At 32.7% G+C, this 23,956-nt stretch overlaps 1 protein-coding gene across 4 annotated transcripts in view; it reads left to right on the top strand.

The window, feature by feature from the left end:
* LOC111055654 (aquaporin) overlaps nt 1-23,956 on the top strand; it is a 67,294-nt gene that overhangs the window by 28,399 nt on the left and 14,939 nt on the right. Inside the window, exons 1-2 of one of the 4 annotated variants that reach the window (XM_039433132.1) lie at nt 1,185-1,438; nt 20,912-21,134. In XM_039433132.1, coding sequence (XP_039289066.1) covers nt 1,227-1,438; nt 20,912-21,134 — 435 coding nt within the window. In that variant the 5' untranslated portion in view covers nt 1,185-1,226. Of the gene's footprint in view, nt 1-1,184; nt 1,439-12,728; nt 12,932-20,911; nt 21,135-23,956 lie in introns of those variants that run through there. The other 3 variants (XM_039433131.1, XM_039433134.1, XM_039433133.1) reach the window with 3 other exon arrangements.

Raw genomic sequence — 23,956 nt, 5'->3', positions numbered from 1 at the left:
CAAATTCCAAATTTTTTTATTTTGTTTGAGCCCAATCTTCTTGTCCCACAATAATCGTAGCATATGAGAATAATATCACAGAATGCAGAACTCACTCAAAAAATCATTATAGAACTATTTCATCAGTTCAAATGTCCTAAGCGGCATGTAGACAAGGAATGTAGAGTCAGAAGGTTATTGGCGGCCACTGCTTGTCAAAGTCTCTAGATGATATTGAAGAACTAATCGAAATGAGAGAAATATTGCTCTCAAATAGGATGGAATAAAATGCGTTACAAATACCGTAATTCAATGATCAATAATAATGTCATAACTTCACTTTTCATTAATTCCACACCATTCCTGACCATAGTCAGTGAACCAATCATAATATGATCTGACCAATCATGGTTGTGAACCTATTTAGAAAACCACTGATTTTGACAACTTCTTAGTCTTTTTCATTCAATATGAATAATTACCACAATATTAACTTCTCAACTACACAAAAAGTGGGAATAACATAATGGAAAGCACTAGCAGCCACTAACTTGTCATCTACACATTCCCTGTCCATAAGCTGCTTTAGTTTTTCTATATGAAATCTGAAATTTAGCCTCTCATAAAACCTCCTCTCGATAATAAAGTCCCTAGATAATATTGAAGAACCAATCGAAATGAGAGAAATATTGCTCTCAAATAGGTTGGAATAAAATGAGTTACAAATACTGTAATTCAATGGTCAATAATAATGTCATAACTTCACTTTAATTAATTCTACACCATTCCTGACCATAGTCAGTGAACCAATCATATGATCTGACCAATCATTCTTTTGAACCCATTTAGATTTATGTGTAAAGAAGAAATATTGGTGGGAAATAACATAATGGAAAGCACTGGTAGCCAGTTACTTGTCATCTACACATCCCTGTCCATAAGCAGCTTCAGTTTTTTATATGAAATCTGAAATTTAGTCCCTCATAAAAATTCCTCTCAATAATAAAGTCCATGGATGGATTTATAGAGTGTAGGACAGAATAGATGAGAAAAATGCTTTTTTCAAATAGGGTGGAATAAAATAAGTTACAAACTATCCTATTATCGATAACGATTATTCAAATATGAATAAAATTTCAATAAAATGATGCAAATTCAACTCCTTATTGTGATCCCTTAAACTGACTGTTGTCTATGACGTTGGTTGCAGGTGAGCAGAAAGATAAAAGGATCAGATCAGGATCAGGATGGTGAGAGGTGGCGGTACGCGATCAGAGCAGGGCCTATCTGCGCAGGACAAGGCCGAATTGGTGCTGCTTCACGCATCAGGCCTGACCGGCAGTCAAACGGCCCTCGAGTTCCACACTCGGCACCCTGACAAGCCGCTTCCTGACCGCTCGACGGTCGGAACTCTCCACGACAAGTTCAGACGTACCGGCTCCGTGTCCAGTCGAACCAGGTTCTCCCACTAACCTAATTATGGCTATTAGATAACTAACATAGCCTAACGTGGCACTAATAACTCCACTGCTACTGAGGTCCGCATGCTGGAGAGCTGAAGGGTGTCCTGCTGACTGCTGTTGAGGAGATGGAAGCTGATGAGTTGGAATAAGATTATTGGGCATCGATTAGTAGAAAGAATTCATGGATTAGAAGCTGAAGAGGAAATGGAAGATTATTAGTAATTAGATGATCATTGGGAATTAGAAGCTGATTGAGAATTGGAAGAAGATGATGGGAATCAATTGGATGAATGGATTCATGAATTAGAAAATGAAGATGAAAAGAAACATTATTAGTAATTTGATGATCATTGTGAATTATAAACTGATTGGAAATTAGAAGCTGATTGGAAATAAGAAGCTGATTGAGAATTGGAAGCTGATTGAGAATCAGAGGATGATTGGGAATTGAAAGATGATTGGGATTGGAAGATGAACGGGAATTAAAAGATTGTTGTGATTTGGAAGCTGACTAGGAATTGAAAGATAATTGGGAATTGGAAGCTGACTAGAATTGAAAAATGATTGGGGAATTAGAAGCTGATTGGGAATTAGAAGCTTATTGAAAATTAGAAGCTGATTGGGAATTAGAAACTGATTGGAAATTAGAAACTGATTGGAAATTAGAAGCTGATTGAGAATTAGAAGCTGATTGGGAATTGAAATATGATTGGGATTGGAAGATGAACGGTAATTAAAAGATGGTTGTGATTTGAAAGCTGACTAGGAATTGAAAGATGATTGGGAATTAGAAGCTGATTAGGAATTAGAAGCTGATTGGGAATTAGAGGATGATTTGGAATTTAAATATGATTGGGATTGGAAGATGAACGGTAATTAAAAGATGGTTGTGATTTGGTAGCTGACTAGGAATTGAAAGATAATTGGGAATTGGAAGCTGATTGGTAATTAGAAGCTGATTGGAATTAGAAGCTGATTGGGAATTAGAAGCTGATTGTAAATTAAAAGCTGATTGGGAATTAGAAGCTGATTGGGAATAAGGAGCTGGTTGGGAATCAGAGGATGATTGAGAATTGAAAGATGATTCTGATTTGGCAGCTGACTAGGAATCGGAAAAGGATTGGGTATTGGAAGATGATGATGTTTAAAATAAGATTAGAAGATTGGAAGATGATAAGAAACTAAATGATGAATATGAATTCAATGATTAATGGGAATTCGATGATGAATGGGAGTTGTTTAGGATTTTGTAGATGATATGGAATTGAACCTCGCTAAAGAATTGAAAGATATAGGCTCAAGTGTAACGAACACAGAAAGGTAAGATGTTCAGAAGTTTTGACAATAGTACCCAAGAAAAATGGATATTGAAGAATAGAAGAAATTTGTCCCTTCTCTTTTACTGCAAGTAAAAGCTGATTGATATTTGTGTGTGGCTCCTCTCTTCTTCAAGCGGAATATTGTACAGTCACGAACTCAATCTGTAAAATAATACCTTCAGAAGATAATATAAGCTAAATCCTTTGAAAATATCTTATGTAATGTCCTCCTCACATTCACTTCAATTACGCCACTACTCAGATCGGCTCTGGATAATCATCTAGGTTGTAGGGTCTTCATAAAGTTGAGTTATACAGTATAAGAAAGAGATTTGAATATTATTTTACAACTCCAATTTCTACAATAAGATGGATTGCTTGTATGGGACTTGAAGGGTAACATTGGAAAACTGTTGATGGGAATCCCTGTTTTAGATAGCATACAGCCTTATTAATTTTTACTACTTACTAGTATTTTCGTGATTCAGAGGATGAGAGTCCTAGATTGAACATCAAGCTTCATCTCATCAACACCTAGAACATAATAATTCATATTAGTTTATGTATTGAACAATTTTACATTACTTGTCAAAATTGGACAAAATTTATGAAGTGATAAACATAACCTATTTTTGGACGATTTCTATCCAAATGTTGGAAAGGAACAGTTTTGGGCTTCAAGCCTTTTGATCCTTTCCCAATAGTTGAGAATGATATTGTATCCATCAATGTATAAATAAATAAATAAATTTCCTTAGTCCAATAACCTAGGAGCATTTCATAAAATAATTATTTAATAGCGTCCTTTCATTTTTCAAATCATTGATTACTTAGTCGTCAGAGAGAGAGAGTGTTTGCCTGAAACTCAATTTCATGAAACTTTACTGGACAGGAAAAACACAACGATGAAATGGCCCATCATGATGTAGTTGGGAGAGAAAACAAATCGTCACTTCAAAACTATAAACTAAATTTCTTATTTATGAAATAGAATTATAGTACCCTTTGAAATTAATAAAATATCAAAAAACAAGAATACAAATTGTATAATATTTTATTAATTTTAAAGGTACTATAATATTCTATTTTATAAATACAAGAAAGTAGCCCTGAATTCATACATTTTAAATTTTTTATATATGTTGTATAAGGAGGAGCTTTACAAATTTAAATATGACCTGTTATACTAGAATCTCATTTTCGCCAAGATTAGAGTTCCATTCTACCTTCACCAATTCAGCTTGTCAATCAGAATTGAATTTGATGCCTCGATGTATTCGAACACTTGCTTGAAGCTTGAAGGTGATCAACTTTATAAATTTGATAATTCTAAACTGAACTAGTAGCTACATAGAATCCCATCTCAAGGGTTAATGCCCTTTTCTAATGGTCACTAAACCTCATTTGTGTTTATAATTGAAATAGCCTACCACCAGCCGACAAACGATGCTTGATGCCTGGAGTTGACTGTCTCCCACAATGCTTGAAATAGTTGATGACATAACTATTGGCACACTAGCAACTAGAAACCAAAAGCTGGCATCGATACAAATCTCAACTCACGTGTGTGTATTTTATTAATTTAGATTAGGAGATGAGCCAGATTGTGTTCGGAAGTTTTGAAAACAAAACCTCCTGTAAAATGATCGTTAGTTGAAAGTGATCGTTTGTTTTTATACGTATAAAAGGATGATTGTTTGTTTCCACAATCAATTAATCATTTTAACAAGACCGAATTATTAGAGAAATCACTATTTGGAAATCGGGAATGAACCTTCTCTAAATTGTTAGTTGTCAGTTAATAAGAGCCTATATTGAGGTTACTTGATTGATTGGTTAAACATCTCAATAACAAGTAGATTAACTATCTTTGACGAATTATTGAAAATAGAGAATCTTCAATAAATATCTGCAAAATATCCACATTTAGAGGAATTCATTCCCTATTTATAGAGTAATAAAGTTACTAAGAAACAATAATAAATTATTGTAGGTAGGCTACAACTTGTATATTCTTTAGATACCGTAGCTTTAGAAAACTCATGTTCACTTCTTAACGGAGGATAAACTACGAAAGCTTGTTTCATATACTATCCTACCCTCGGTAATTCTATAAGATTATACAGAGAGGCATTGCCAACCAAAAATCAGCTGATAGTTGCAGTGATAGTAGTTTTAATTTTTCTGCTCAAAATTTTCAAGTTTATTTTAAATATTATTGAAACTTTCGGATTGTTCAGTGTTATTTCCGGCTCTTATCAACCCTTCGAAATTCAAAATTCATCAGTCATATCTCGAATACGTATTCTCTGAGTGTTAATCTTTGGTGAAGACAGAAATTTTAAACTTAACCTCACTTTGGACTATTTATGTGTCAAAATCAAGGAATTGAAGAAGTTTTGGGCATTTGCCTGTTTCTCTTTCCAAATATCGTGTTTGTGACTGTTCTAATAAATAAATAAATAAATAAATAAATTGCCTTATGCATATACGGAATAGGAAATACACGATTATTACTTAATTAATTGACTGATTAACTTGCAAGTTGCAAGTCTTAGATGAAGATTCCAAATTTACCGAGTATGGATATAGGCTTATTCTCATTGTTATTAATCAATTAATCTTAATTTAATAATTGAAACAAATTTATCCAATCCGTGATTCAAAGTCTACATAATAATTAAAGTCCAACCAATCAGAGCTTTCTCCAAGTGACTCCATAGCGTAATAGGTAGCACATGCGGCTCATGAATCAAAGGTTCGAAACCAATCAGACAAATTCTTGTTTTGCTGAGAACTTCCAACTCTGATGAAGATCATTTATGTAATTTTGACAAAATAATAATTATTATATTTCTTTATGTTTCTTGGGCATAAGGGGATTGCATTTTACAACACAAAATTTTCTTCAGTGCAAAGACGGGCTACCTGCTAGTCATAACAATTTATCAAAGAGTAAAGACTACATAACTCCACCACAAGGTAGAGAATATTAGTGTTTGATAGACGTTCAGTTAGATGAACGTTAGTTAGCTTCATGTTTTCGCGGTCAACCTTGTTTTCAACCATCAACCGTTCTTCTGCAATAGGAAATCGTAATAAACAAATAGGACCTTGAAAATGAAAGCTGCCCGTTCAACATGCCATGGGCAGCCGCTCTTATAAATAAACATTATTTGCTCATTACCTATTCAAAGTCTCGCGGCTATTTTTCAAAGCAAATGCACGAGAAAAATTATTATTCCTCCCTGGGAAATTATTCCAGTATTTCCTGGGTGGTTTGATCGATACTCTCTTAAAATGACAAAAAAGTTCTAATTATAGTTTCGATTCAATCGCAAAAAACAACGGGAAAAGTCATAAACACGTAAATTTATTAGGAATGTCCTCCGGAGTTGTACGACTGCTTCACACGGTAGGCCTTCGAGTTATGAAATGAAATCGAGTCGTGTAATGAAATTCAAATTACAGAAATGAATACAGGCCTCTTATATCCAATGAAGGAAAATGCTTCAGTTTCTACTTATAAGTTTCATGATCGAATCTACAAAACTGAAACATAGTTTTTCTCACATGAAAAATTTGAAATACGTGAATCAGTCATTCGAGATAGGAATGAGAATCAGTCTTGTGATTCAGATGATTTGACGCATTGCAATTTTATTCTCGGAATTAAATAGGCCAATGTTATGATGCTATTTTACTCAGTAATGTTGGATGAGGAAGAATAATAGATAATAGATACCGTATTGCGTGTTTCAAAGTATTGTAATCTACATTCTACAGAAATTAAGCGACTGTCAACAGGAAATGGACAAATTGCTCATGATTAATCCGAAACGTATATTTGATACTGAATAAGATTAGTTTCAATGAATCTCTAAACTACACCGAATGGATTTACATTCTCAATCATGGAATTAAGTTTATCAAAATCAGTCGAATTCACTTATTCCTGAATAATTTTTAATAGTGATACCTGTACATAGTTCACTGCAAATTGAACCTTTTTGCTGTTTTCAAATATTTAGGAAAAAATTATTCCTTTGCGGATCAGATATCTTGATAATCACTGACATTTATGGTTTAACTGCTTGAATTCTTCAATTTGGTTTGATTATTGCCAGTAATTTTCAAAGATAACTGAGCATTCAGTTATCAAGAATATCTAACAAATTGACAATTTGTTCAAACAATTCAAATACTTGCGTAAAAATACCGTTCCAATAGAACTAGTACCTATTTCTACTTGCATTCAATATAATTTGAGATGTCTTCTACACATTTGACACCGTTTAATAGGTCTATAGGTCTATAGGTTTATTTAATAGGTCTATTATCATATGAAATTATTGTGCAATAGTTTTCAATGAATGACGAATGGATGAGAGTAAAAGTTCAATCTACGGTCAAGGCCAATCGAGAAAAATGATGCACGGTTAAAGTGGAATGAATGAAGCCAGACATGGTGGAACGGGAAAGTCATTTCTCTTCGAATTTAGTTTTAGGTTTCGGGAGCAAGCCGTGACACACCCTTCATGCATTCATCAGACATCCTTCAGACATTTATCAGACATCCATTCAATCCCTGAATGAATAGAAACCCTTCAGAATAGAGTCGCACACTTTTTATCAAATGATAACGAGACTATGATGGAAAGATATGAAGACTATGATATAATAAAATATACTCGTATAAATCAATGTAATGATTGTAGCTCACACTTTAATAGTTCATGTAATGAGGTCTGTGGTTACTAGCTCAAATTCGGTCCCTCAACCTTTCAATACTTCCCACGCACACTTGCGATCGGTCTTGATTTTGATAAACGTGTGGTTTTTTATCTCGCATTAGTGGTTAGAAACGTTTCAATAGTTGTTATCAGAGTTCAGTCTCAACGTATCTGCCGCTTGTTGTGAATTTTTAATAGGGAAATTGAACTTGAGAGAGAGAGAGACTCATATGAGGATACTTTTCATAATGAAGAGATTGAAGTGTGCGTTCTGTTCATTCGATTTCTGATCTTTTTACAATTGAGTCCTCGAACATCGTTATAAGATTGGGAATTTTTGAGGAAGATAGAGAAAGACACAAATCTGGAAAACTCCAGCAGACGATTCTGAGATTATAAAATATATATATGTTTACTCAAGTTCCATTCAAATCATTTTTAATCGATGAAGAAGAAGTAATAATAAATCTGGAGAGAACATTTTGAGAAAGACACAATCTAGAGATCTCCAGCTGGTACTCTAGAGTTGGTCCTAAGATGCAGTACATGATTGATGATTCGTTCACATTATGATCATAAACCGATCACATACTAATTACTTTTTATCATAAGCTTTTGTTAATTCGTCAATCAATGAAGAACTTCAATGTCCTTGGAAACGATAAGTCTCAATATCTGGAGAGTTTTGATAAAACATTTACGATATAGTTGAAATTCATCTTGTACAAAAATATAGTATAGTTGATATTGTATAGTTGAATTGTCTTTTAGCCGACTTGGAAGTGGAAATTGATTCTCCAATAACTCCAATCATTGTATTTAAAATACATATAATTTCACTGAATCAGAATATCGGATATCTTGTAAGAGATTGTTTTAGGAAGAAAATAATGCTATTACATTCCTCATAGTCCATTATTATGTAACAAAACCACTGATCACATGCAGTTGCTATTAAAATTGATATAATTAAAATTCCTAAAATTCAAACTTTTTCAAGAAAAGAACCATAATAATTTCCTGCCGTAAAAATCAATTCATCGTGTACTTCGTTGTAAGAAGAGAAGAAGCATTTAGTAGGCTACATGATGCTGATATTCTTACTCAAAGCATAATAATTCCTGTATCAACCCTCTCAAAATTTATAATTTCATCAAATTCTAAATCCTCACTCAAAGTAAGTTTCTAAAATTCTCACTCATTTAATTATTACTCTTTCATCAACATTTATCTTTACAACTACAGTTAAACAATTCACAATTATTTATTATTAATTAGGTAAGTTATTCAGCGAGAAAGTTACTTCACATGTGCTTGCCTACTCACATAGGCAAGTATCATCATTATTATTATTATTACCACTGATATTACTTATCCTGTAACACATTTTCTACATTATTGATGTGTTCTGTCTTCTCTTACTGTGATTCCAAATCAATGAACACTATATTTTGGAAAATAATAACTATTAAACAAAAATCCCAATCAAATGCTGTAAATTTCCATCTAGCTGTTTACCCTGTTGTCAGTAGCAGTAGCAGAAGTCTAAGGGGTGATTTACAGCATTTAATTAGGATTTTGGTTTAATAATAATTATTCATTGATTAGCATTTGAACAAATGCAACTTCCAAATTATTCCCATCTGTAGACTATCTTTTGGTTTATGAGAGGTATCCAAATTTGGGTATCAACCAATCCAAGTTATTGGCATGAATGGTATAGTTCAGTCTGAATCAGAGTCAGTCAAACACCGTCTCCCACAATTCAACTGAAACCAGCACACGAACCCCTTCACACTATTGTTATTGTGACAAACAATGACCTCCCGAAAGACAGCAGCTTCTGCCTGCCGGATGGCACAAGGCGTGATATCGACCAGGAGCCCCGAAAGCCATTGTTTGCACTATTGCCATTCATAGACGCTGATGAAGTGCCCCTCTATGAACTGCTAGTAGTTTTAGGCCAGGGCTAGGACATGTATGTGCACAGTCCAAGGAATGACGCGGTCCGTTACTATCGTCGAAAAACTGACGCGCTTTTTGGCGGTCCGAACGCGCCGGTCACGGTCACTACGCGACGTCAAAAACGCATCAAAAATGGTCATGGACGATCGTGAGTATTTCAGTGTATATTTTCAACAGATATCTTCTATAAACTTTGAATCGTTTAGAATCAATTGTGAGATTCGGGAGGTGAAAAGGACGTAATAATCCCAACGTCCCGATTCCCTAGACTTGATGATGTCTAGAATGATCTTGAGATTTTTTCATCTACTCATCATCATTCTGGAGTCGTTACGAGTTGGGGTATCGTGTTCTTTTCAGGATTATTGTGCCAATAATATTGTGAGATAACTAAATCTTTCGATAGGAATAACAAGTGTATGATTAAAGATATTGAATTGCACCTTACTAATCATTTGAGATCATACCGAAAATCAAGTATTCTTAATATACATTATCATAGAATCGAATTAAACTGAGCATTCATATCGATATCATATCATTATCAATGCCTCAATGCTTCAAGCCTGAGAGGTTCCAGTCATGAATTTATATTTTCTTCTCAAATATTTATATAAGTATTTATATTATAAGGTGATTAATCTTTTGTCATCGTCTATATAACTTATTACTCTGGAAAAATGAAAAATACTTGCACTACTTTGCAAAATGATTGTGATATTCATATTATCTAGTCTAACCTCATTCTTTTTTGAAACTTTTATTAGTAAAAATTTGGAAGAAGACAGTTTTGGGCTATACCTGTTGTCTTCTCCCAATCATATTTAAATTATGATTTGTGATTGTGAATAAAAAAAAAATGAATGAATAAATGAACTATTTGAACAGTATTAGATTTCCTGAATTGGAAAGGATAGCTTCCCAGCATCGATTTATTATATTGTCATTCAAAACCGACACGAGATACTGGTAAGCCTATTTTGATGAACTTAATTTGCGAGCGGAGAAAGAGGGGCGTGTTTATGAAGAGATGGCAATTTGAGGTAGTTCATTTTTTAAATTAGTTTGAGCGAATATCTGTGTTTACAGGCTCATTCAATTTAATTGACTTGAAGGTGAAAAATATTATGTTTAGATATCGATGTCTATTTCAGCCCTATCTATAGATTTCAAGAGAATATGTTATTTTCAGTGACAAAAATGCTTACTTCTCTACTCTATTCCAGGCAACTCAGATTCCTGTCTTTTGAGACTGAAATATATCAGTGGTCAAGAAGATGAGTTCCTTACAGAACACCCTCGAAGGGTATGATGTAACATTTACAGGCACTCACTTTTAATGGTTCGCATTGTTATTGAGTCGCTATAGAAGCCTGTAGAAGTTGTTATAGCTATTTGCTTATTACGGTTTAGAATAGCGACATGGTGGTTATTATTGTGATTAGAGTAGAAGTCTAAAGATTGTTAATTTTCACCTTTTGTGTTCATTTTTTATCAAGTTAAGCTTGACTTAGTATGACGTTAAAATTATTAGATAACTAGGTTTCTATTATTTTGACTTCTATTATGGGAATTTTGTTCAGAATGATTGCATGGTTGTTAGAAGTGTAATGATTTTTTCAATAGGATAGTAATTATTGTTGTTTTCCTAGATTCTAGATAAAATGATCGATGTCTATTTATTAGAAGATTTACTTTTCACGCTTTACTGTTGAATTAGAAATAAAGGCTTAGTTTAGGATGCAAAACATTTAGCTGGAATATTCAAGAATTATATGAGGTATCTATACATTTTCATATTATTAGATGGGAGACCACGGAAGACAAACTGTGTGATTATTTTTATTAATTTTACATTTTTCAACATTTCAACTAATTTTCACTGACAGCCAATAATAATATTAGCTCACATAAAAAATGTAGCCTTCTCCCCTCTGTAAGTATTGCTTGACATTGATTCGTTATCAATAAAGTTAGATATCGAACGCTTTGATGTATTGGCTTTGAATTCGATTCCAAAGGAATTTCAAAGCAATTAGATTTGAATCCATCCCTCAATTCACTATTCTCACTTCAGATCGATATTTTTTCTGTCTGTGCAGAAGAAGACTCCATTATTGACGTTGACATTGTTGAAAATCCGGATCTCAAACTGAAACATCTTCCTTGTCCCTCAATTGTTGGAAAAAAGTTTTTCTGAATAGCTCAGTTGACAAGTTGGATATTATTATGCAACTATATAAACTAAACATAAACATCACAAGGAATGTATAATATGAGGTCGTGATCGAGAATAATTCGTCTCATTATACGCTATAAGACTAGTTTTCTATAAAGTGAGAAGTTTTTAGCTCAAAAATTTCTAGTTTCATTCAAAATTTAGACTTTTTGAATAATTATTTAGTTACTGTTCTAGATTTTTCAATTTCAGATTCTAATAGTATCTATTAGATTCAAAATTTGCTCGTTTATCTGAGCATTGAAGAGTGTAAATTGTATTTTGAAAAGTGAAAGTGACATAACCAACATTTTGATTTGGACAGTATAGTATAAATTGGAAATGGGACAGTTTTGGGCATGAGCCTGTTGTGCCTTTCTTCATGTTAAGTATTTGTACACAATGTAAATAAATAACTAAATAACTATACTATGAAATTAATCTCAATTTTTGTTCAATATTAAGAAAGTCGTAGAAAGTAAACGAACCAACTGCTGTCCTTCCCTTTTATTCACGAAATCACGTATAGCGACTAGAAGAAGAATTATTTCCTATATTACTGGATCACTCTTAAATAACATATCTTCTAGTACCTTTCTTTTTACGTCTTATTTACATTCGTAGATATAGGACTGGGTTATAGGCCTATACTTAGATACTGACATGTAATTTCGCATTTCCTACATTTGTATATCTCACTAAACTCTAATGGAGAAAATTAACTGTATAACTGGACATCATAAGTCAAGCTGAAGTAATGCAAACACCCATTCTACTTTCTATAAAATTCCTTCTGTCATAAATTACGATTAATCTGGGAGACCTGAAGAGCCCTGTTAAATCACCCTTGTTAAATATGATATTTCTGCGTTGTCTTTGCATGATATGCTAGTTATAATTGTAGGAGAGTTGAATGGAGAATGTACAATGGATAGTAGAAAGTAGAGGCGAATGGAAGGGGAGGGGAAGAGAATGCTATCAAGAGTATAACTGAACCGTAACCAGAAATAATAGAGGAAAGGACATGGAATTGAAGCTTCAGTGCGAAATGTCGCTTCAGTTATAGATAGTAGCGTGTTAGTATAAGGTTGACATTGACATAAAGTGTTATAACAGCTTTTTGTTGGGTGATAGAGTCTTCATTCAAGCAATAAATTCTCTTCCATAGTCATTTTTTGAAAGTCTCTCAATTTAAACTACAAAAAAGTGATCCTTTGGAAATAAATTGAGAGTGATAGAAGTGTGAGGAAGAAGGTAAGCCTGAATAGAGAATTTATTTATTTTAGTATAAAAATATGATAGCTAATGAATCGATTATTTTATTTTTTTTTGATTAGGTACTATGCGAATAGTTGCTTCCATCAATAATCACAAAAATGTATTTTATTTATTTATTTGTTTATTCATTTATTTATTTGTGGATACAATCACAAATCATATAAATATGACTGGGAAAGAAAAACAGGCTTGGTTCAAAACTATTCCCTTCCCAAATTTTGATAATTAATATCATGTCCAAAAAATAGATTATGTTTCTACTGTAAATAATTTATCCAGAAATATGTGAGATTCGGATACTGTAATGCTTATGAGACTGAGGCCTAATTTTATAGGCCTAGTTTATAATTATTAAACCTTAAGATTTTTATTCATATACCAATAAAGTAATTTGAATAGATCCTCTCAGATATATTATTAATAATATATTATAGTTTATAACTTGGAAGGTATGCTGAATCGGGTGGATGGGTTTAATATATTCAACTGGAAATGATAATATCTGAATCATTGTTATCGGCACCCTTTCTTTATTAATAATTGCAAAATTTTCAAAGCTATTGAAACAAAGATTTGCATATTCACAATTTTGCAGCTATAAAATTTTACAGTAAGCCTACTTATTCTCTTCAAATCTATCTAAATCTTCAAATTTAAGTTAGTTCCAATCTAAAATATACTATGAAGCTGTCTTAACAGCAAAGTTTAGTAGAGAGTTTTATTCTAGAACTTACCTATCACCTACTAATAATTTTCATTCAAAATCCAAATAATAATAATTATGTTCACAAAACAACTTTTTATTTAATTCATTATTCATTATTATTTTTTCAATGATAACTAGTACGTAGTACTATACTAATACTAATAAGTAGATAACTACGTACCGTACCGTATTCCTATACCTCTACAACTGGACAGTGATTCTAGAAGAAGGGAGGACAATGATTCAGTAAGAAACAGAAGAAAAATAGAACATAGAATCATTGGAAAAGAGAAATATATATAACATACTATAAATAAAAATATAAATTTGATTACCCTTTTTAAATTATTTCGTCAAGACATGTTTCGGCTACTAATGCCATTTTCATTCTAGTAGCCGAAACATGTCTTGACGAAATAATTTAAAAATCTGGTGTGGCGCACTCACACAACTTTCCTTGCCGTTATGAAAATTGATCACCTGACGCTAGTGTTCACGCGCATCTCAAGTCTACTTATAAACAAAGATCTGAGCCAGCTGGTGACAGTAGAATAACGCTGGAGACATACGAGGTCTGCTATCTCTTCATAGTGATTGATTTAATAGAATCAACAGTTGCCAACAGTTTGCAATTGGATAATCACATTTTCTCGAATTTTGAGCTTATTTTCAATTTTAGGTGAAAATGTTATTGAACATTAATTGTAGAGATTCTCATGCTCAATCTTTTCTACTCAAAATGTTTTGTTTGAATTGTATCTGAAGCCTGATAATTGGGGTATCTAAAATCAAACTTTGCAAATATGGGGCGGAGCTCCTGAATTTTTTACATATATGGGACTTGTGGCAGTTGAAACAGCTTATCAATGACTATTCTAGGTATAAATTTAATCGAAATCGTTGGAGCCGTTTTCGAGAAAATCGCGGAAAACCCTGTTTTTGACAACATTTTCGCCGTTTTAGCCGCCATCTTGAATTGCATTAGATCGAAATTGTTCGTGTCGGATCCTTATCTTGTAAGGACCTTAAGTTCCAAATTTCAAGTCATTCCGTTAATTGGGAGATGAGATATTGTGTACACAGACGCACATACACTCATACACACACACACACACCACACACACACACAACACACACACACACACACACACACACACACCACACACACACACACACACACCACACACACACACACACACACCCAAAAATACCCAATACCCAAAAACCACTGTCTTGGACTCAGGGGACCTTGAAACGTATAGAAATTTAGAAATTGGAGTACCTTAATTTTTTCGGGAAGCAATACTTTCCTTACCTATGGTAATAGGGCAAGGAAAGTAAAAAGGGTTCTCAGATTTATATTTTTATTTATATTCAAAAGTAGCCCTAATAAAGAGAGAAAAGACAACATACTGTAATTATCCATTTCTACTCGGGGACACGAGCAGCATTATCAATATTGGAAATAACTTTGAATTATTTAAAATCAAATTTTTCCACAACTGTCTTACTCAAGATCCAACTTGACCGTGATAAATTTATTTTAATGAAAAACCACATCCACATTTTGATAAAACAATTTTTATTCTCCAAGAACGGAAGTCTCTTCCAAATTGAATAATAACATATATGCCTATATTATCATCAGTTGGAACATCAACCCAGCAGTGCCTCCAAAATGTCCAAAAACTGATACTAATCAGCAATCACCCCTCAAATACTTCCGCAAAAACGTCAGTACAAGTCAAGTAATTTATTGCTTTCAATTCAGTTTCCATTATAGTTGATTGCATTCAATGTTTCACGCGGACTAATTTGCATTCAATACCATTATTTTCCATTCTTCTTTTTCCTTACATTCTCTTCTATTGAGTCATTCACATTATTCTGTCACATTGATGTGCTCCGCTACTCAATCAACCTGTCATCGTTGAAAAAATTTATAAAATATCTTGATGACGTAACGTGTGTTACAATTTCATTGTGATTTGTAACATACTAATAAAGAATCATTCATGAAGAATAAAGCTCGTGTAGGTGTCTCAAAAGGGACCGATAATAATGAGTTTCTTATCGCGTAATATGGGAAAATACTTAAATAATGACATGCTTATTCAATACCGCATTGAAAATTTACCAATTATGACCAATTTCCAATTCATTTTATTATTTGTCACAGCGTCACAGGCTAAACAACAGTAAGCATTGACAATAGTCATGTAGGTACATTGAAAACTTGAACATTTCAACACAAAGTTGGAATTTATAAATTTTTAAAATGGTGAAAATGTAATTTAAGAACTAATAAATAATATGTCAGTTACTTCCCAATTCTATATAGAAACATTCATCAATAAAATCTCGGAACATAAACATCATACTCGAGAGTAACACGAGAGATTCTTAATACATTTTTTCAGTTATATTTTGTTTTTCTCCAATCAGTTTAATATAGGGATTGCCAGCTATAGGGACACTGGGCTATCAATCAGCTTTTCAGTCTTGTCCTAAAAATTGTCAATGTTTGAGCCTCTTTCAAGTGGTTCGGCAACGAATTAAAAATACTTTCTTATCCATATTATGCGGTGAGCTAGATTTGTAAAAGGTCGTTCTGTGTGGTTTAGTTCTCAATGCACTTCTGGATTTTTCTTTAAGTACGATGACATTATATTATAATAATATTATAATATTCTATGGAATTATCTAATCCAATTATTCACTTGTTGATGAACGAGATAATATTATTATTATTATTTTAATATATTATAATATTCTATGGAATTATCCAATCCGATTATTCACTTTTTGATGAACGAGATAATATTACGTTCTGTGTGGAAATTTACGTTTGTTGAAGATTTTCAGCATTTTCTCAAAATTAAATATTCTATTCATAGGTCTAATTCTAATCTTGCACATAAAATCCATCATTGATTAAAAAAGGAACCTCACTGCTTTCGTGTATCCTGATCAAGTTATGTTGTAGAAATTCATACTTTAGATTTTTTCAAAGTTGAAAAATGTGCTAATTTCTTTGATCATTTTTCATGTGCTATAATAATTGAAATTTGCTTATGTTCGTAGATGAACACTATCGCCAAGTCAATGATTTTTTTAATTAAATGTACCACATCACAGTTTTGGAATTTTACTATACTGCATCAATATTTTAAACGTTTTTCACTGAGAGCACCGTAGAGGGAAAGAAGGCTATTTCACTTTTAGAATGAGGGAGTAAAAAATATCATTTCGCAAAAATTCATGGGTGAATACATGTTTCATTCATTTAGTCATAAAATTCCATTAGATTAGATGTGAGAAGAACAATTCCAAATATACCGTGATTATTCGAATATTTTAGCAATGTCCCGGGAAATTATCAATCTCTTATAGATCATATTACTTAAATATTATTCACTTGTTTTTCCCTGTACCTACTGCAAAAATCATGCAAATAAAACAGACCACTCTGTAGGCCAACTCTCATTCACTGAATTACCGTCCAACATCAAAATTACAGGCAACATTCATAATAATATCAAATTTTGTTAAAAATTTTATTGTTGATCAATGTAAGCAATATTATTGCTTTCCCACCTTTCTATTTAAATCACTTCATTATATCCCGAATCAGCCAGAGACAATAATATTTGCTTATTAAGCTTTTATTGTGAGGAAAATAATCCTCAAATAACTTACTTTCAAATAATCAAGAAGCACGAAGAGTTCTGCAAATCATTGGATATCAGTGAACAGGACAATGTCAAAAAGCATACAACAGTTGAAAAGAAAATTCGAAATAAGAAATTCGACAATGATTTTATTTCTTCCGACAGTATGGTAGGAATAGGCTGATAGCAATAAATAATAGAGACTCATCTTGTAGTGAATGGAAAAATTCTAATAAGATATCTACCATAAAATGTTTTTGACTTGAATACTTGAGATGAGCTTGAATTGATTTGATAATGTCTTCTCATACGTGTTCATTAAGCCAAGAAAATTCTTGAAATTCCATATCAATAATACTTTGTCATGCGCTTATGTCCCAATTTAGTGAGCATTTTATCAGTAAATTTGTCGGCTTCCCTTTCATCAGTAAATATCTTCAAATTTAAAATTCTGTTCCACTCCCACTCAAGTATGAGGTAATAGACAGAAAGAAGTGATGATAAAATGATGACCTAATAATAATACGAATAATAATGATAATACACATAATCGAGTGACGTAGAAAATAGATTACAAAAATGAATGATTTTTGCGTATGTTTAGTTCGGTATATGCAGAAAATAAAGGTTAGCTCAATTTGATAATATGTTTGTAAGGTACGCGCTACCTAATAGATGTTGTACAGATAACATGTAGTGAGCTACCGTACTGAAAAGTCTAGCATACTGAAAATTCATAGCACATAATTGAGATTGCATTGCATCTTAGTTTCATTCAAAATCATCGGACAATTAGATAGAGGATTTCATCAGCGATAAAGGAGTTTTGATAGACAACTCATTATTTAGTGATCTATGATCAATCCATTCATCATCATAGAATATAGTAGATTTTCACTTTCATTCTAATTTTCTAATTTCATTTACTTATCAAACACTTAAAAGAATAAACCTTTGTATTACCAACAGAGAAAAAATACACAGATTATGATCAGTGGGATGAGAGAGAAAAGAAGAATGTTAGGCTACCGTACCTCTATAACTTAAGTTGCATGGTTTCTTATGTACTAGGCAGCTAGTAGGCCTACCCATTTTACAAGTTGGAAGAAAAAGAGCTATTGGTGCAGAGAGAAGATGAAAGCATTGAGCAAGGAAAAAGGAAGAGCAAAGTTGATACTGAAAGTGCATTCCTGCACTTATTAATTGATATTTGAAGCCATAAAACAAAAAAAACTTTATTGATATTCTTGAATAGTGTGAGTTGTATTGTTCTATTCTCAACATGCTTTAGTTCAATAAAGTTATTAGGCTACGGTACCAAAGTAAATGCAAGGATCAACTGGTTCTTGTTAATTATTTTATTTGTTGTGACTGTACTTTCACTCCAGAAATACTGTAACTATTATAATATAGGCTTGAATTCTGTCGTGATAGTGAAAGGTCAAATACTTCTTAGTTAATCTGCCAAAAATTATTCAATTCAAAATAGCTTAAAGAAAATAATTGAATCATCTGAATCCAAGGTGTGAAAATAGCTGAACAGCAATTAATTTATGAAGAGGTGGCTACCACGCCCGTTCATTTACTAGTATAACTATCACTTATATTTAGCGTTAGAGTTTACACAAAAATATAGAAATAAAAGTATTTTTTCAATTATGAAGTCTCTTTCAGTTTTTGTTGATAGTTTGACATATTGTGAGACCGTATTTTCCTAAAAAGCATGTCATCATTCTCTGCAATCAATTTACAAATTTAAAGTTCTAAATACGTACCTACTCTAGCAATAATAATTTATCGTGCATATAATTATAGAATTTATAGCTATTTATTATGGGAGAAATCGGAGAAAGGTACTCTAGCAATAATAATTTATTACTTAATGCATAGAATTATTATAAAATTTATTGCTATTTATAATGGGAGAAATCGGAGAAAGCTCATAAAATTATCCGTTAATTGTTACTATTTATAAATGAATGGCACCTACTAAGTTTATCAGTGTTCACTCAAACAACATTATTGTTATCAATATTTTTTCTTACGCAGCTTCAAAACTGAAAAAGACTTTGATATTCTACACCAGTGCACCACTGACCTGTTCAAAAAGTTCTTTGAATGAAAATAATTCTACCGACAAGTTTCAATCTTTCCATTCTATTACAGTATTTTGAAATTCAATGACAATAATTCTTATCACGGTACAGTACCATATTAGTATTGCTTACATATTAATTTAGTGGATATTTTTCCAAGTGCCACAGAATTTCACCATATCTGTAGCCTAAGCATTTGCAAATTAGCTGACTTTATTCCTTATTGATTTATACAATAAGTACAACATCAAAATGATAGGGAGAGGAAAAATAAGGTTACCTTGTGTTTTTCCTCTCCCAAATTTGGATAAGGTTACACATAGTCCGAATTAGATTAAGTGTTGTAGTTGTTCACTTCACAAAATTTTCAGTCCTTAATTATTTTCACAAGGTAGATTTATAAATTCAGATACTTCCATTCCAATTCTATAAGATACCGCTTTTCTCACTCTAATATTGAATTCATGAATCTAATGTCATAAACAATTGATTATTAGTAGCCTACTTTCAAGGATGATTATTTTCTCTTTTTATCAGCCAATTAACATACAAGAGACATTTCCCTCATCATAAGAAAAAAAATCCAGTAAATGCTCATTAACATAAACTTTTTAAAAAATCTATCTCTTTATTTGCCCACCAGTATTAGATTTTTTTGGCTTTTTCTTCCTTCACTTTATCAATCTTGCTTCGATTCTTGAAGCGATTGCTCTTATTTTCATCTCTAGGACTACTTTAGAATAGCCTGGATACTCTTCAAATATCGTATCCTTTCTTTTCTCCTTGATTTTTTAATCCAATCTTATTATTATATGAATATCGTATTGTTTTATATTCTCTCAAATACTATGAATTATAAAATACTTTTTCTCAAATTTATGGTTTTAGATGTGTGTTTCAGATGTGCATTAGCGATGTGTTTTTGGCTGTATTTTTTATTGTTTATTCCAATATTATTATATAATAGAATAGATGTTTATTTCATCAAGACAATTATAAAATACAATAATTATACTTTTCACCACTTGAATGACAATAAAAAGTACCATAAAATGAATAAAATATTTTTTTATGACAATACTATAATGGAAGTCTCTATAAACAGTAAATCCACAAACATAAGTTTCTTCATAGCACGTTAGCACTACGTTTGTTGACTATCCTATCACAATACAACAGAACTTTCAATAATAAGTAAAATTCTAGCATTGAAATTAAAATTGATAAAATGATCATCATAATTTGAAAATAAATTAATCATCTCAGGCACAATACTATTATCATTAGCCACTGTATCAAATAAAGTGGCTAATGATAATAGAAAATAACTAGTACCCTTGAAACATTCATGTTTCAGAATTTTAGATTGAATAATAAAGAAATATTTATTTCATAAATATTATATTGTTTTATATTATCTCAAATATTATAAATAATAAAAGACCTCCCCTCTAAAATTAATTGTTTTCGGCGTGTGTTTCAGAATCATGTCGGCGTTCAAGTCTCGACTGGGCGTGTCGGAGGTGACAGACAACAAGAGCAACCTGGGCCGCGCTCTGGTGGCCGAGTTGGTCGGCAACTTTGTGCTCAACTTCTTCGGCTGCCTGTCAGTGCTCGACCTCAACCAGGCGGCCAACTCCAATGCGGCGCCTAACATCGTTGTCATTGCCCTCTCCTTTGGGCTGGCCATCATGGCTTGTGTGCAGGTAACTATCATTGGTCATATCGTCAATCCACAATGATTACTGTAGGTTTAACTGAGTGAGAGGCCAAATAAAACTCGTTGAGCTAGCCTATTTGTTGTCTGTGCAGGTATACACCAACAATAATTATTTAGGTACTAATTGGTAGTAATGATATAGTATAATATTCAATATCAATATATCAATAATTTTATTCAGTTCAACAAAAAATACATAAAAGAAATCAAAATACAAAAATCACAATCAAAAATAAGTTTCTAATAGAATACAAAAACAGGCTTCATGATGGGGTGTGCTGAAAAGAAAACAATACAGGAAAAATAAATACCTAGCCAACTATGGTCACAGTATACATACAGTACGGAAACTTGGCTAGTACCCTGACGCTAAAATCCGCCATCTTGTTAGGAAGCGCCGCATTGTAATAGTATTGATGGTAGGTTCGGATCACTTTAATGATCCGGATCAATTGATCTCGTTCACTGCTACGAGCCAATCAGAAGACCAGGATTGGAACTTCCCAAGGTCACGTGATGTGTTTAGTATTGGGGTCATGTAAAAAGCATTGGTTAGATAGGCGATTTATTACAAGTTTCCATTCTGTACTTATTCTGTGCTATGGTTTCCCATGTAGTAGGCAGATAGAGGGTGTAAAAGTAAGGAATGAAGGGTAAAGAGGAGTGGAAAAGGGAAGAAATGGAGAAGAAGGCAGGAAAAAAGAAAGAAAAAATCTGAGCAAAAATTGTAAGCGAGTCCACTAACAACAAATGTATCTAAAAGAAAAGGCCTTGCAAACAGTAGTTGGAGCAGAAATCTCGAGACTCATACGTCGATATGAGTATTATTTGGTTGTATGGCAACAGGTACTGAATGAAATATAGTCGAACCACTATGATCAGGCTTATTGACTGAAGCGGCCAAAATATAAGGGGCTTTTACATCAAGGTAGATTTTAGAAACGTGGTCCAAGATTTCAAATCAAATCTAAGAATAAAAAATGTAGATATAACTTTCCGTGTTATAATATTATACTGCAAGAGTGATGCTCCCTTGCTGGTTGCACTTTGACGAACAAAAAAAAAAAAAAAATAATAGAGAAGGAAAAAAATACAATAGTGAAAACAGACTATAAAAGATGTTTGGAATCCCCCTAACATTTGTGGGGGGATTTATGTGGGAAGAAAAAAAATTCAAGCAGGCCAGATATATTTTTGGGTTTAGCAGTTCGTGCTAGAGCTGGATTCCTCCTATATATATATCATATACACGTGAAAGTGTCCGGTACAGTAAGGATATGATTCCCATAAGTTATAATATTATGGTACCTATTATTCATACTCACTCGTCCGGTCAAAGTGAGAATATTTCAATTAGAGCTCATAATGGAAATTACATTGTCACTGTCAAGTGCAAATCCAGCTTAAACCTCCATTCAGAAACAATTTTATCAACATTATAGTAAAAATATTCATTATAGTAAAATTCACAACAGGAAGCAGAATAATCAAATGAGAATTGTTTCACAGTTTGATAATATTGCATGCAATCAAAACATCCGATTGTCGCGTCATTACGATTTTCATTCTTCTAATTATTATGAAAAAATAACGCAGCGATCAATTCATTGAATGGAACGATTTCAGTTTTCATTCATGGAGGTGTTCTACAACACTGGTTCCACTTCCCTCACACATCAATGCTCTAATTCCCCCATTCGGAAGTGCACTGTTGATTATTTTGGATGCAGTTTATTCCACTTATTTTCAATGTCACGTTGATAATAATTTTCATAAGAGATAGTTTTTGATCGTCAAATGCATACAACGGTTGAACAAGAGGGCATGCCCGACATCCGTCCATATTTTTTAGATACAGAAATTATTTATGGGGAACTAACTAAATGACGTCATACTATAATTGCATTATAATATGGATATATCATAGGCCTAACTACTCCAATAATATGAACGGCATACTATACTCATATTACCAAGATACAGTATGCAGGAAAGCAAAATTGGAAAGTTGAACTATAGTGTGGTCCACGTTATAATGGCAGTGTTTGATTAGAAATGGTATTGCTATCCTTGTCTATCATTCAACAAAGCGGGTAGCGCTATCTCTTTCTCGCTTTGCTCTGTTGCCAGACTTTTTTAACAATGTAGAATCCTATAATATTAAACGAGCAGCTTCTGTTTATATGTTTCGATGTTTAGATGTTTATATGTTTGTATTTCACCGGATCTCGAAAACGGCTCTATCGATTTTCACGAAATTCAGAACATAGTAGGTTTATAATATAAAGATTCGATTGCACTAGGTCTCATCCCTGGGAAAACTCGCTGAAGGACATCAAAAGGATAATTATTATTCATCCTTGGAAAAACAGTTGATAATAATTATTTCGTCGTCTGTTGGTGATGGAAGTGAGTGAGCGAGTTCATGTGTGTGGGACTGTGTCAAAATTATGACTCAGCTGTTGAACTTTTGTAATCATTCAGCTATCTCTTTCTCGCAATCAGGCACTTAGTTCCGGTTGCAAAAAAGCCGGGTTATTTTGAATACTGATTAATTCCAGTAGATACATCTTTTTGAAATGGTCTTCTCTGATTTGGTTCACGTAAAGTTAATCAGGATTAAAATTTAACCGGTTTTTGTGCAACTGGGCCTTTGTGAGGGAAATTTTCGCATTCCTCTGGGTAATAATCTCAATTTACTGTGATTGGATAGAACATTTCTGTATGAATATTATTTTATTTTCTTCTTTCGTAATAATTTTTTTATGTTTTTTACTCCAGAGCGAAGCTCGGTCCCCGATATTTAAT

This window comes from Nilaparvata lugens, chromosome 7 (genome assembly GCF_014356525.2).
Source record: "Nilaparvata lugens isolate BPH chromosome 7, ASM1435652v1, whole genome shotgun sequence".
Lineage (NCBI taxonomy): Eukaryota > Metazoa > Arthropoda > Insecta > Hemiptera > Delphacidae > Nilaparvata > Nilaparvata lugens.
Note: the sequence above shows the minus strand (reverse complement) of the source record. Positions and strands in the feature narration are given on the sequence as shown.